A 15,635-nucleotide genomic window follows, 5' to 3' on the forward strand; every position below is an offset into this window, starting at 1 on the left:
ACATCCTGCATACAGAGTTAAAGGAAAAGAATTACGAGTTTATGAGGTGTTCATGAGATTTACTATCACGACTACTGAACTGAGAACTATTTCTTTTATTCAGTGGTAACAAAAGCTCCGCTTGACTTAAATGTAATAGGAGGCTATAAATGTGTTGTCACCGAATACAATTATAAACTTGTTCACAGGCCTCACTTATTACAATAAATATGTGTTTGTCCTTACCGTTCCAATTAGCTGGACATGAATACATGCTCCTTATGTCACTAGACGTAGACAGTATATCCATTTATATGCAGCCTTCAAGTGCTTGTGCAGTGAATTATCACCATTAATGGGTTTTGTCAGTCCGAATAATATATTGATTGTATTTGATAAGTTACCAAATGCCAGTTAAGTTTGGACACATATGTTTGTTACTTCTCTAGTAGATGTGGTTGTATACTGGAGATGATGCTACATGACAAACATTTTTTTTCTATAGTTGCATAGCAAGAAAAAGGGGGATTTCATGTATGGTATCTATCATAAGATCAACGGCAACGTAATTGGCCAAGCAAGGCTCTGCATGCCTCTATGCCCTACAAAACAGAGCTTTCTATTGTTTTTACTGCCACAAAATCTTTTTATATTCATGTGACAAATATGAAGTGAAAGGGACGAAGTGACAGTAATAGATGGTAATAAGAAAATAATCCAATTCTAGTACAAAGAACTGAAGTGGTTTCCATCTGTTTAGCTTTTGCTTCTGGTAAAAGATGTGTTGTTTATCATGCATCCGTTCATGCATAAAAGCATTTTGTCTCTACAGGGAGATATCCCGAGCTGCCTTTATAAATAAGGACACCTACCAAGGGAAAATATTTAGGTTCCGCTTTTTCTATGTCTTGAGGTAGCAGTTGAGCACCATGTGGTTTACATGTAATAACAGTAACATAAAAAGTGCTAACACGCATATATATAAATATTCATGGATATTCAAGGATTAGGATACATTTATTTCAGGAATTAAGGAATGCCATCTGTTTCGCCTGATGAATGTACATATTAATTGATCAATTATGTGTACAGAACTGGAATATAACCCAAAGGTTGTTCCTTGGAAATAAGTGCTCAAATGCTATCACTCTGTAGGGGATGACTAGTAAAAACTACACCCTTTATTTAATTTTCCTTTGGCTGCAGTGGCCTCAACCTGACTCACAGGACAAACATTTTCCTCACTGACTTACTGTGGGATCCTTGCCAGCCATCTTACACTCTTCAACTTTGTTTGTAGAAGCCGGCCAGAAAACCTGATTGCAAATGAAAAGAGAGAACACACACAATATTATTATAGAAAGTAAACTGTATCTGCTGCAATTTAGTATAAGGTTTATACTATCTTATGATCATTGCATACAACATATTTGACATTGCAGTCATTATGACCTATATTACTTCATCTGTATTTCACATATTTTTGAAATATGCTGGGGTATACACTTTTCAGTGTGAAGCATATCTGTAATCAGTGTATGGTGGCCTATTTAATGAGCCAACTCTATTATTAATCCACAAGATTCAAGATATTCTGCCTTTTAGCTGATAAAGCCTATTAAACTATTAAGTAAAATCATAGTTGGGGTCTGTTCACATCTGTGTCAAAGATTCTAACAGTGTGTACAATCTAGAGCGGCATAGGAGGATCTGATAGATGTTGTTGATTTCCATTAAGTGCCTGAACCTGCACTTATGTCATTTTTGCTGGCCTGCTATGATGCCATTGCAATTGAAAACACTGGTGGAGAGATAAGCATTATGAGTTTAGTGGATTTAGTCTCTGGATAGGGCTACATTTACATCTGCTGCTATAAAGAGCTATGTTGCGGCAATACACTGTCAACAAGTTTGTTGCGGTCTCCGATATAAATTAGCAGAAAAAATTTAAATATATATGGAATCTCAAAAAAAATTATACAATGATTAAAATTGACATAATAGTAGATAACCTCTTTAAGATTTTTAACTTTAGCCGGTAAATGGAAATACAAAATAATATATAAGTAAAGCCACATTCGACAATGACTTTATTTGTGATAAAATATGGTTTGAGGCTGTGCGCCAGCCTTAATCATTGGTGCATCTAGTGTATAACACTCATGCGCTAGAACGGAATCTGAGCCAGGCCCAGCCTTTTGTAGTTTTCCGCTATAACCTGTGCCAGTTTTTTGGTGCGTGTTGTGCAAAAGTGTCCAAAACTGCCATTCTTTCTTCATTTACATTGAATGAATTTACTATATGGATAGAGGTCAATCCACGGGGAAACACCACTTTCATTGTTGTATTATGGAAGATATAACATTTAAAGAATATATATATCTGGATGACTACATAACTACATACATAATTGTGTTCCCTACCTTCCTCCTTTACTGCTATATATACAGTACTACCGGTATTTTACAAAATCCATACACCTATGGGACTTGATCCATGTACTATTAAAATTAACAGGTCCTTTATGCAGGGCCCTGTAAAACCCTGAGCCATGTAGGACTGCGCTACAACAATGCAAGCATTGAGTATGAAACTGGATTGTATAACATCTAAAACATTTTTGCTTCATAAATCTTCAAAAGGGAGAGGCAGTTATTAAAACCTGCTGCTAGTGGTAAGTTAGACATGAAATATTGCAATCCATGAAGGAGTCCTTTGTTAATGCTCAGGGTGTATATCCAAACACAAGTGTGCTACTTATTCTATAACTGAATTTCCAATAAAAAGAGTCTAAAAGGAGTAATTGAGAAATGATATTGATCAGGTGCATGTACTATCTGCACTTTTCTACTCTATACCTGCACTACAAGTATAGTACATTCCACTTCCTGTACTATTGCTATACTCCTCTCACCTGTATTACAAGTACAGTATTGTCCTCTGCCTGTACCATTGCTATAATCCTCTCACATATATTATGGTACCAGCATCTGCGTGTACCATTGCTATTCTCCTCTCACCTGTATTATAGTACTTTCCTCTGCCTGTACCATTGCTATGCTTCTCTCTCCTGTAATACAAATACAAGTACAGTATTGTCCTCTGCCTGTACCATTGCTATAATCCTCTCACATATATGATAGTACCGTCATCTGCGTGTACCATTGCTATTCTCCTCTCACCTGTATTATAGTACTTACCTTTGCATGTACCATTGCTATACTCCTCTCACATATATTATAGTAACGTCATCTGCCTGTACCATTGCTATTCTCCTCTCACATGTATTATAGTACTTACCTTTGCCTGTACCATTGCTATACTCCTCTCACATGTATTATAGTACCATCATCTGCTTGTACAATTGTTATTCTCCTGTCACATATATTATATTGCTGTCATCTGCCTGTGCCATTGCTATACTCCTCTCACCTGTATTATAGTACTTTCCTCTGCCTGTGCTATTGCTATACTTATCTCACATATATTATAGCACCGTCATCTGCTTGTACCATTGCTATTTCTCAAATGTAATATAGTACTGTCATCTGTTTGCACTGTTGCTATACTCCACTCAACTGTAGTTCAGGAAGAGTGTTTTCCTCTGCTCATACTACTGTTATACTGAACTTTACTACATATAAACGGTCGTGAACTCACCCGGTATGGATCCCCGGCAAGCACATGGCAAGGGGGAGGACAGGTGAGCGCTCCTCACCCATCCTCCCTCCTTAGGCAGATGAGCGGCCACCCAATTCCATGTTCCATGTTCCTTACGGTTCCTCTGAATGAGCCCTAAGGCTGTACTGATTTCCCTTCCTGTACTATAAGTACAGTACTGTACTCTGTCTGAGCTACTGGTGTACTACTTTTTCCCTGTAATATGACAAGAGTCCAATCCTTTATGAAAAGTACAGTCATGAAGCTACCACTTCTTTCAGGTCTATGGGAAGGATAGCAAAGCATCCGACTTCCACACCAATCGCACGGGGGCAAGGGAAGCCATTTTCTTATGACAGGTTAGAGTCCCAGCAGGTGGCATCTCCTCAAACTGGCCATGATCATTCATCCTGTTAAAAGGTTATAGAAGGTGCTTCTAGGAGTTCCCCTTTGAGGACATGTAAGTTAAAAGAAGGAGGCCAATTTAGATTGTCAACTTAAAACTCAAAAAGTGTATTCACTTACACTTAAAGGATTATGACTAATGTTGTTAATGTTGAGAGACAGAATATGATCCTTGCTTCCCACATAGATTCTGTCCTGATCTTCATCCATCAGCAAAATCCTGTAGTCCAGGGGACTCTGCGATATACTGTAAAACTCAGAAGTCTTTGTCTGTTGAAGCTCTGAAATGTAAAATAAGTATATTGCAATTTAAAATATTTGTGCTTGTATTAAACAGAAAAATAAAACATGTTAACAAATTCATTAGCAAGTATGGTTACAGTTTCTTAAATAAATGGAACTTCTATAATGACCAAAAAATATGGGGTTTGGTAAATATTTTCTTTGCGCCAGTACTTCTATAGCTGTGCATTACTGCCACTACACATGCATTCACATGAACACTGAAGGCCAGGTAATACTATAAAAAGTCGCTTATTTTCTTGATCCTCTTTACATTACACTTAAGATTCCCTATCTGTTTATCTCAACACTTTTCCCTCAATATTAGAGAGATTATTTTCAATCATTCGTATTATTCATATACCCTGTGAGGAGCACTTTGGTTCTTGAAGTAGGAATATGTTTAGGTTTGTAATATAACAATTAACTTTAGGCTACTGGCATTTAGCTTATGCGCTGAAGTATAATAAAAGTAAATTAGTCATGTAGTGACTCCCAGGTTGCTGTGACCGCAACATTAGAGTCATGTGAAATTCAGCAAGACTGGAAGTCACAACATGCACCCATTCATTTTCATTATCCGATGATAGCATAGGTACGATGTGACCTTTGGCCACATAATGGGGCACATGTATCATGAGTCTGGCTTTATCCATCTGTTTTTTCTCTTGACTTTTCTGCTGGTCTGATGTCTCTTTACAGTTTTTGCTCATTGCTAATTTCTACGCCTGGTTAGGGGCAGCATTAGGCCTTTCACACTTGCGTTGCAGATCACTTCAGAGTCTGATCAGGGTGCAATCAGGGTTTGGTTAATAAAAAAACTGACATTTTTCATCAGAGTTCAATCAGTTTTCAGTCAGAATTTGTTCAATGTCTCAGTTTGTGTTTTTCAGTTTGTGTTTTTCATGCGGACTCAGGACTGAGGTCTATCTTTCTATGGCAATTTATCAGTGAAAAAGGCATTGCACTTGCATTACACTTGCATGTGTCTCAGAGTGCAATGCATCTCCATAGACTTGTATGGTGTGTTTTTCATGCATGTCACTAGAAAAAGTAGAGCAAGTTGAGATGTTAACGTGCATTAAAAAAAACATGTGTATATGTGAATAATAAAGCAAGTCTGAAAAAACAATTGATTACAACGGGTCAGAGTGCAATGCAAGTTCTGTGCATCAAAAGCATGCGCAGAACACACAGGTAAAATACGCAAGTCTGAAAGGGGCCTTTAGATTCGTGCAAAAATTTTTGACTTTTTAAAAAAGTTGCACCTTTCACATCTGGACTCAGGTGATAACTCAGTGAACACTGCAGGAAACTAGACAATGGCAAATGGGAGACATAGGCACAAAAAAAAGTTGCAAATGAGCCCATTCGCCATGCAAAGTCAGAAGAAATAAAGAAAAGTGTAAGCAAAAAGTTTGATACGTGTTCCCTAATGAATCTCTTCAAATAACTGTTAGCACAAGTTAATGTTCATGTAGGGTCTAGCTTTATGACAAAGGGAAAATACTAGTATACAGATTTTGCATTTCAAATGTCTGGTTTTTGGTCTATACAAATTATAGACAAATTTTTTCTTGCTTTCGTACTCCAGTCTGAAATTGGCCTTGAGGAAATGCTCTGAAAAACTTACTTTCTAATCAAAAAAACTCACAATTCTAGTCATGTTTAGCCCACGATGTATAATAAAAGAAATTCATAATTTTTAATGCTATACCATCATCATATCCCGCAGAGCTATTCAGATAATGGAGTACATATACAAATAAAATAAGACAATACAGAGCAATAACATCATAAGATAAAACAAAAAGAATGAGGGCCCTGCTTGCAAGAGCTTACAATCTATGCATGTGTACAAAACATCATCTACATAACATTGTGTGGTGCTTTTTACCAAAATTGTACTGTTGAGTAGCTTTTAGCAAGACATTACCAATTTGGTAGTCACATGCTGTGCCTTGTAATAAACTGCTCGCTGAAGGGGGAGTCATAATTCATGCTAGTGTTGCATTTCCTATCGGTAACCAGCACCCGGTATCTTGCATTTAAACAATACAAGACACTGGGTGCAGGTTACTGATTCGCATTTCACTGTAAATGTATGAGATTGGGCCAAGGCCCTGCCACCATGTGCTAGAGTTGCATTAGGAAATGCAATGCGATAACGACGTGTGACTGCACCCTCAATGTAGCAGAAATATGTGGATTTCAAAGAGTTAGGCCCCTTTCACACTTGCGTTGCACTCTGACCCATTGTAATCAGCATTTTTTTTCACGCACACACGCGCATTTTTTTTCACGTGTTTAAATCTCGACATGCTCTACTTTTGCAAGTCACAAGCGTGAAAAACGCACCATACAAGTCTATGGAGATGCATCAAAAACGCATTGCACTCTGAGACACATGCAAGTCCAACGCAAGTGCAATGCGTTTTTCACGCATCAATTGCCATTGAAAAGAAAGAGCTCAGTCCTGAGTCCTTTCACGTGCATTACCTGCGCATGAAAAACGCATTGAAATTGCTTTGAAAACACGCGTGAAAAACTGAGACACTGAACACACCCTGAACACCGGGGCGGGACTTGGCCCGATCACATTGGCGTTTCTGCGATCGGGATCGAGCTGACGGTGTTTTGCATTAAATTAATGCAAAACAACGCGGTTCATTCCGTTTGCATTTTCAAACGCAGACAAAGTGGTGCGTGTGGCACCGGCCTTTTACAGCTCTTTTGCATTGACGTTGATGCTCAGCTTCAGTTGTGCACCCATTGCATTTTGTCTGCTTTGGGTCTCTGTTTTTGTTCTGTTTTGTCTCCATGATGCTTCGGTTTTGTCTCCATGTCCACCAAAAAAATCTGAAGGTTTAACATTGCTTTGAAAAAATCATACCTGGTTTTTCAGCCTCATCGGTGAAAAAATGATGTTTCATCAGGTTTTTTGCGGACCCATTGACTTCTATTGTCTTATGTGATCCGCATAAGTGAAAAAAATAGGGCATGTTTCATCAATTTTTCCACAAACAATGGATCAGTGAAAAGTCATTCTGAAAGAGCCCTTATACACTGGAAGATATCTATTTACTTTTCCAATGTTCCATCTTCCCTTTACTCTGTCAGGTGTTCCCACTTATACACTTAGGCACTTCTAGTTCTGGGTAACCACATCTTTAATACGCATCCCCTCCGCAGCCGTGAAGGATCACTCTTTTCTTCAGGTATTCTGCTCTGGTGTCTGCCAGAAGAGAGGGATGAACTACAGCACTGGGAAACTGCCGCCATAAAATGGACAGAAATACTTTCAACATATTTAGGTGCACATTTTATGATGAAACTAATCTGTAAATCATTTAGCAGTATGTCTAGCACCTAGTTGCTAGAGTCAGGTCCCTTTAATATCCTTTAAAAAGCAATTTTATAGTGGTTGTTATAAAGAGAATATATTAATAAATGGAAGCCATGGCAGACCTTCTGTTATGATATTCATATGCCCTAATAGAGAATAGAGAACAGGGTTGTTTTCAACAGCCAATAATTAAAATAATATCATATTTCATTATATAATAAATGAATCCCTAGATCAGAATTTGGTGGATGAAAGGGTTCATTTAAGTAATTTAAGTATTCAACCTGTATGACCTTGGAGAGACAACACATCTTCCATGACCTTGAAGAAGCACATCTTGTATATTCCTGGTCTAGCACTATGTAAAGTAGATGTGGATATGTATATAGATATATACACACACATCTCATGTGACATGTTATTTTCTGTTTATGCTGTTCTGCTACATTGAAACTTCAGAAGTATGACCAAATTAAGATAAGCCAATCACAACTAAGTGTAGTTTGCAATAAAATTATTGCAGGTACACTTTCATTCAGGCTGCGTTCACACATTCAGTTTGGATTGCGTTTCACAACACAATCCAGAGGAGCTTGGCCTGATTACTTATGTATTTCAATAGAAATGCATATAATCAGTGACAAGCAACCTGTGATTGGCACATGTGATTGGTCCCTCCCTGTTATGTCTGGATTGTGGTTTAAAACACAATCCAGACTGCACGTGTGAATGCAGCCTCAAGCAAATACGTAAATGGAATGTTTTTTGTTTAGCAACAGTTTTTACTACCTTTTGCTCTCCTTCAAAAGCCAGTGTTCATACAACGGCCCACATTTATCAAAAGTAGTGCAAATTTCACTATTTGCAGATTGCCTCACTAATGTGCAGACTGTGCCAGAATATTGAAACCTGGCAGACGGTCCTCATTAATCTGGCACATCCTGCACTGCTCAGGAAGTGTGCACAAACTATTTTTTGGTGAACCTTCAACATTGGGATACAATTCTGTTACAGTAATAAATGGGGCGCACACTCGGAATCGACACAGAAACGCCCCTTTTGGTTACGAATTTTGTGTTGCAGCAGACACAGAGTAGCCGTGACACAATACTGACGCAGACACTTTATAAATACATGTGCATGTAGTTTGCACATTCTTTTCAATGCAAGGTAATACAGAAAACTGGCGCAAACACTTTAATAAATGTGGGCCAATGTATTGCAAATACATTTGCATTTCACCAGATACTTTTGCAATGTATTTCAAAATGCAATGAAAATGCATCCAAAAGCATTGTGTGAATGACAATGCATTGAACAATGCAAAGGAATAACGCTGGTATGGACTTAAATGTGTGCCATAAATTGCACCAAAAAAGTAAAGTAGAAGTGCAGGAAAAATGCCCAATCGGTGCCAAAATTGTGCGATCAAAAAAAGGTGTAAGCATCGGAAAAGTCAGTAATGAATGTTCCCCATTGTGTCCAAGGGTTATATCAGAAGAATTATCTGAAGAACATGTTGGTGTTTTATAAGTAACTAGAGAAAATAAATGTAAGATTCAGAAATAAGATGAATACTGCAGTAGATGGAAGCTCAGTAATGTCTTAAGGTGAAATGTAAATGGCGGCTCTGCCTGGGAGTGAACAGAATTATTTTGCTTCTGATATCCTCAAATCACTGGCAAACACAAAACAGACAGTGAACAAGCATTCATGTGTTACAATACAGAGACTGTTATCAAAGATATAAAGTCTTTTCTAGAGTTCATGGACTGTTATCAGAAAACAATTCTCATTCCAGCATAAATATGAACATCCATGCTTCACAGCAAGCCCATCCTCCATATAAATATGTAGACTGGATACATTTTCAGATGAGCTTTGTATTCACTTAATGTAGCTTTGTTGATAGGTTTTTAATGCATATCCTTGAATAGATATCTCCCTTTAATGCGGATTCATAAGCTCAATATTTTAAACAATGTGAACTTAAATCACCTCAGTTTTGAGACTGTCGTCAGTAGTCAGAGAAGTATGTTTCCATCCTAACACTCGGCCTCTGGGAACTATAAATAAGACATTTCCAATGTAAACTAAGCCACGAGATACTTTGTTGCTATGTCCGATTTCTTTTGAAACAGCTTGCATAGTTTTACCCAGAGTACCGCTCACCACTGAACCACTCATATGAATAGATTAAACAAACTAAAATCATTTAGAATTGTTGTATATTCGTATTGTATGTGCTGCATAATAATTATAATTATGTTCTATCCACTAAAGTTATTGATTTTTATTTCACTGATCCTCAGCATATTACAATAGCCATCACTATACGGAATAAAGGTATACATAGCTTTCCTGTTACCCAGTAATTTATCATATAATTATGCAATGAACCTTGTGGTGAACCAGGGGCAGGACTTTATACTGTCCCTTTTTTTTTGGTCTACCACATTACACAATGATTAACTACCCTACATAAAGTAGAAAATGGTTGCTCCAGCAGGTACAGTCATGCCCCCAAAATCTTGTGATGCCCATGATGGAAAAGCGCATGATTGCTCTTCTCAGTCTTTGTCCACTCCACAGGCATTTAAAATGGGGTACATGGCACCTCCGTGTAGTGATCCAAGGGAGTCTCAGTGTTGCAGTTAACAGGGATCAGCCATATCCCCAGAATATGTAAAAATGTGAATGTGGGACAGCAGCTTTATGTTAATTAAAAATAGATCTTTACAATTGGTGCAAACACACGAGAGTTGTAAAAAGAAAGTTGTTCAATTTTGCAAACTCTTTCTGTTAATGGCTCCTCATGCATTTCAAGATGTATTCTTGCAGTTTCTCAGCATGGCCCTCACTTCTATTGTTCCATAAGACAGAGTTTGTACTCTGTAATGTAATATTATATTTGTACATGTCCCCTACGATTTGTAAAGCACTGCGGAATTTGATGGTGCTATATAAAGATTCTTATTAATATTATTATTAAAAATATGGTAATATGATATTTTTAATAATAATATTAATAAGAATGACACAAATTCAAGCTTAGATTTCTATATTTTAATAAACTCTGTACTCACATATTTGGGGCAGATTGTCATCCCCTGGAAGCAAACAAAGATGATTCTCATTGAATGGCATCAAGCGGAGATATTGGAAAACCAGAGAAGCAAACTCGAGTAGCATATACAACGAGTGCATTTAGGCGAATGCCCCCTTGTATGGTGATGCTCTCACCTGATGTCATTATGCTAAGCGCATAAAAATTCTGTGTAGTCAGGTATATTTGTTACCTCTGCACTTCCTCCAGTTCCCAATACCTCCAGGGCCTGTGATAGATAGGAATGCTTTTGTGGAAGAAATGGGATCTTGGAGCCGAGCTGAGACAAATTGAACTATAGGTGACCTGACAAAAGGAGAAGATTTCCCCGAAACATGTAGTAAAAGTTATAAAGAAAACATTATTGTGAAAGAGTTTGCAAACTCAGGCAGGAATAGAACCTGTTCAGAATTTTAAGGCCATGTGTATGAGCTCCTAGAAATACATGGGAACGAGTGATGAAACATAGGCTAGCACATGTCAATAAACAATGGCCCTGTGCATTGAGCCTCAGAATAACATTCTCTGGGGGTAAGAATTGAACTTATGTCATCACACAAGAAGTAAATATGTCAAACAGAACTAACACTACCTCTGCTGACAAGTCCTCTCCATCGGTAATTAGTAAAGAAAACCAAGCAGCACCTGGTGAAGAAAGTATAGGATCACAGCTACATCACATATCTATCTGGGAATGTGCCGATAGCTCGACCTCAAATCAATGTAACATTCTCCCCACATCGACTAAAAATACCTTTCATCAGGCTTGTTAAGCCTCATATTGGTCGGAAGTCCTGCCTTTATTCTTTGCAAGTGCTGTATCACTGTTTATTATTTCAAGTTGTTTAGGTTTTTATTCAAAAGGAATACAGCTATTCTATATTCCTGAAGTAAACAATAAAATTTCACCTTAAAAATACAGCAAAAAGAAACTAGCCAGCACAATTTTACAAAACATCATACAGTAACAGAATTACACAGAATAAACTAAAAGAGTAACTAAAGTTACTGACAAAAAATAGTTTTAGCATAGCAGGATAGAGCCTGTGACAACAATTCCAATAATATGTGTATCATGTTTCTGGCTTCTTCCTAGCCTGAGATACAACCTGGTATATGTTTCAGTCCTTCTTATAAAATCCTATTCAGCTTTTCCTGAATGTGCGGCACTGGTATTTTCCTGGTATTTTCTTGCTGCCAGTGAGGACTGCTATTCTCCAATATAGCAATTCTCCAATATATTCTCTCACATAGTAGGCTGCAGATGGGAGTGCGCTCCTCTCTTACTGCCCCTCCCAACAAGATTCACCCACCCTCCACTCATGTCCAGCCACCCAGATACGGATTCCCATGGTTACCAGGAAGCCACACAGAGGCAGAGCAGCCTCTGGGACAAGGTAAAACCTCTGCTACCAGATAGCTAATCAGAGTATATTAGAGAATTTCTTATTTCATTTAGCGCAGAGATAGGCAAAAGTTTTTATACGTTTACAGCTGTACTTTAAATTTCACATTCTAGTAATAACATTGTTGCAAGTTAAAATTTGCTAAAGGCTGAAACCTGGTCATTGTTATGGAGTGAAGATGTCCTTATCATACTTCCTCCTTCAGTGGAAAATTCAAGAAAGATAAATCATACAGTAAATCTGTATTGTATACAGTTGCTCTAGTTGGATGTGTGACAAAAAGATAGAATAATTGGTTAAAGATATGCTACAACTTTCCCCAAAAACTTGATAAATACATTTCCTGTTTGCGAACGGGAACTCAAACTTAGAATAGATATTACTCTATTTAAATGTCCTTGACATTGAGATAAATTGTTACTATACATTATATTTTATCAGCTAAACTCACAAAGAAAGTGTTTAGTCAACTAGCTAAAAAGATGTAATTCTACTGATTGATTCTGATGTCAGAACAACATAAAAACATTTTGTCTCATGGAAAATACTACACAAGGACAGCATTTGCCTAGAGGAAATCTGCCATAAAAATCCATCATGATAAACCAGGACACTTACTCATAGATATAGACACTGTCATTTTCTTATACGTATTATCCATGTCCTCCTTTCTTCTAAAAGCTAATGAGTCAGAAGGGTTCTGGAGGAGGACGTTACCAAAGCCCCTCCTGGCTGTAGCTGAACAGCCTGTTACACTGTAAGGAGCACTCCACGTCCTCACTGTGTGTTTAAAGGGGTTAACCAGGTTTTAAAAATTACTTAGGGCAGTGCTGGGGCGGGCTATTTAAACATAATAAACATCTACTTACCTCGTCCGGCGCAGCCGATGTCCCGCGCCGTGGCCGGTCTTCTCTGTGCACCAGTTTCATTACAAGGGCGCACAAGGAGCTTCCGGCCGTCCGGAAGCTCCCATCCGACACCATCTCCCAGCGCTTACAACGCTGAGAGATAGGGACGGATGGGAGGAGCCGGCCACATCGCGGACCGGAAGCTCCCTGTGCGCGGCTTCCGTGCCCCTGTAAACAAACAGGGTCACAGATCGAAGGGACCGCAGCGCGGGACATCGGCGGCGCCGGAGGAGGTAAGTGGATATTTATTATTTTTAAATAGCTCTCCCCAGCCTGGCCCTCACTAGTTGTTAAAACCCGGATAACCCCTTTAACCTTACTACTCTGAAACTGAGATTTCAGCAGCAGAAGGAAAGGGGAGCAGGGGGAAGGGGATGCACACGTGTGCAATTTGAGGGATATCAGCAAGAGTCTGTAAACCCTTGTTTGCAGCCCGTCTCTCATCAGTGTATGAGAGAAAAAATATGTCATGTACATACTATGTATACTAGTATACTATGTATACTAGCCGCTGAAAAAACATCTAGTACATTCCCCCATTTCACATCCATGTGCACGGTGCTTTACATAGTATTACATTTATAATTGGCCCTTTGTAGGCATCTATAGGGCTAAAATAATAATAATACATTAGTATAATAAATTATCAAATATACAGCTTTTTTTTACATGATGTTACAAGGAAACACAGATGGGCAAACCAAGGAAAATATTGCAGTATTGAAACAAATGGAAAAGAGGGTGGCACAGTGAAATGGATCAAGTCCAAAATGGGTGCAAGCTAAAGTGGGACTGACTTAAGGCCCAAAGTGATCAGTGAAAATGGCTACATTGAGTTAGCTGAAACGTTGCACCTGTATTTCCACAAATGAATAAATGCTTGAAGCGCATGGAGTGCTACTTCCTTCCTTTGGACTTTGCAAGATTTCATATGTAAAACATTTTGTAGCCCTCTGGTGCCTGTGCTTTTTGTAACAAATAGCAGTAGCTCAAGAAAGTATTCTTAAAACTTATTAAGGATGAACTTTGATCTGGTCACACCTGTGACTATTGTCTAATTATGGCCTCCAGGAAGGGAGGATGAGAAACTAAACTTTATACAGATATATTGAATGCTAGGAGCAAGGTCACATCTATTGTTGTTTTTACTAATAATAATGTAACGCAGATAGTTGATCATTCTAACGTTTCAAATAAGTTGTCCAAGCACGGGATGTGCGCAAAAGATGGATGACACAACATGTTCTTTCTCCTATCCCTTAATGGCTTCCTTCTATTCCCACACAAGCACCAGATTCCGAGGCTACAAGCAATAACAAGGTTTAAATTACACAGATCATTTACATCATTTTACGGCTATAGAATACGTCTTACAAACTGAGTCTCATACAGCTTGCACTATTTCTTAAATTGCAATATACTGTATTCACAGCTGCTCATTTACTAGACTATAGGTCACTGCTGGACTGTCATTATTGGCAGTGATTACATCATACTATGGTGGTCACACATATCATATATGCAGCTGTCCAGGCAATGACATTATCCCATCTGTTAAACATAATGCCCAATGACTGTGAAACCAAGCTGTGCCGTAGAGAAATTTCACAGAGACAGAAATGAAAAAGATGTCTTCCTCTAAGTGTAACCTAGACATAATGCCATCCTCATAAATCTTTTTCACACATGTTGGCTTGTATAAAAATAGTGGGAAGAGCAGAGACACATTGGAAGATCTGCACGGTTGGTTATTTGACAGCACTTTTGATTCAGTGAAGTCATGTCCTGACATGCAGCATTTTCATCTATTTCCATGGCAAGAAAAAAAAACTTCATGTTACCAACAACAAGTTTTGTTCCGGTCAGATTGCCCCTGAATAAATTGTATGCTGTGTGCAGGTGCTGTGGTATATTTTTCATATTCTTGAACCTCATTCCAGCGAGAAGTTATCATTAGCCTTTTCTTGTCTTGCCTTTAAGTATCCAGCATTCTCAATGCTCTGTTCATATCTCTGCAGTATAACAAGCACTTTTTCATAGACAATAACTTCATAGCACATTCTCATACTGAAATAATGTTTACAGCTCTTTAAATGCTTCATTATGTTTTGCTTTAATGGGCAGGTTTATCAAAGCAGTATAGAAGGTAGGCATTGCAAAGTTAGACGGACAGTCGAGAACTGCAACAGTTATCTATAAATGTTTGAAGCTGAATGATACATTTGAGAGTTTAAGACTTCTCTGATGTAATTTTTTGGCCTCCTATTAGTTGGTTTACGGTAGTTTATGCTAGAAAAATATGTCAAATTTTGCCACAACTTAGGCCATTAAAGGAAATCTACAATTTGGTTTTATGCATTGTGAACAAACATACCTTGAGAATGCTGTGATGACACTGATGCAGAAACATATCTTGTTTAATCTCTGATCCAAGTGGTTTTGCTCAAAAATCAATTATAAAATTCAGCACCTTGGGAAAGCTAGGTTGTATGCTGGCTGCTGTTCATGAACACATTACTTCCCCATACAGAGGAGCTGCCTGA

General features: G+C 38.1%; 1 protein-coding gene across 2 annotated transcripts in view; it reads right to left on the reverse strand.

Annotated features, from left to right (window-relative positions):
* The window catches only part of SEMA3C (semaphorin 3C), a 117,116-nt gene that overhangs the window by 57,202 nt on the left and 44,279 nt on the right, over positions 1 to 15,635 (reverse strand). For both annotated transcript variants that reach the window (XM_072147257.1, XM_072147258.1), the window contains exons 3-4: positions 4,165 to 4,325; positions 1,233 to 1,295 (exon numbers count right to left, since the gene is read on the reverse strand). In XM_072147257.1, coding sequence (XP_072003358.1) covers positions 1,233 to 1,295; positions 4,165 to 4,325 — 224 coding nt within the window. The remainder of the gene's footprint in view (positions 1 to 1,232; positions 1,296 to 4,164; positions 4,326 to 15,635) is intronic.

Source organism: Engystomops pustulosus, chromosome 4 (assembly GCF_040894005.1).
Source record: "Engystomops pustulosus chromosome 4, aEngPut4.maternal, whole genome shotgun sequence".
NCBI classification, from domain to species: Eukaryota; Metazoa; Chordata; class Amphibia; order Anura; family Leptodactylidae; genus Engystomops; species Engystomops pustulosus.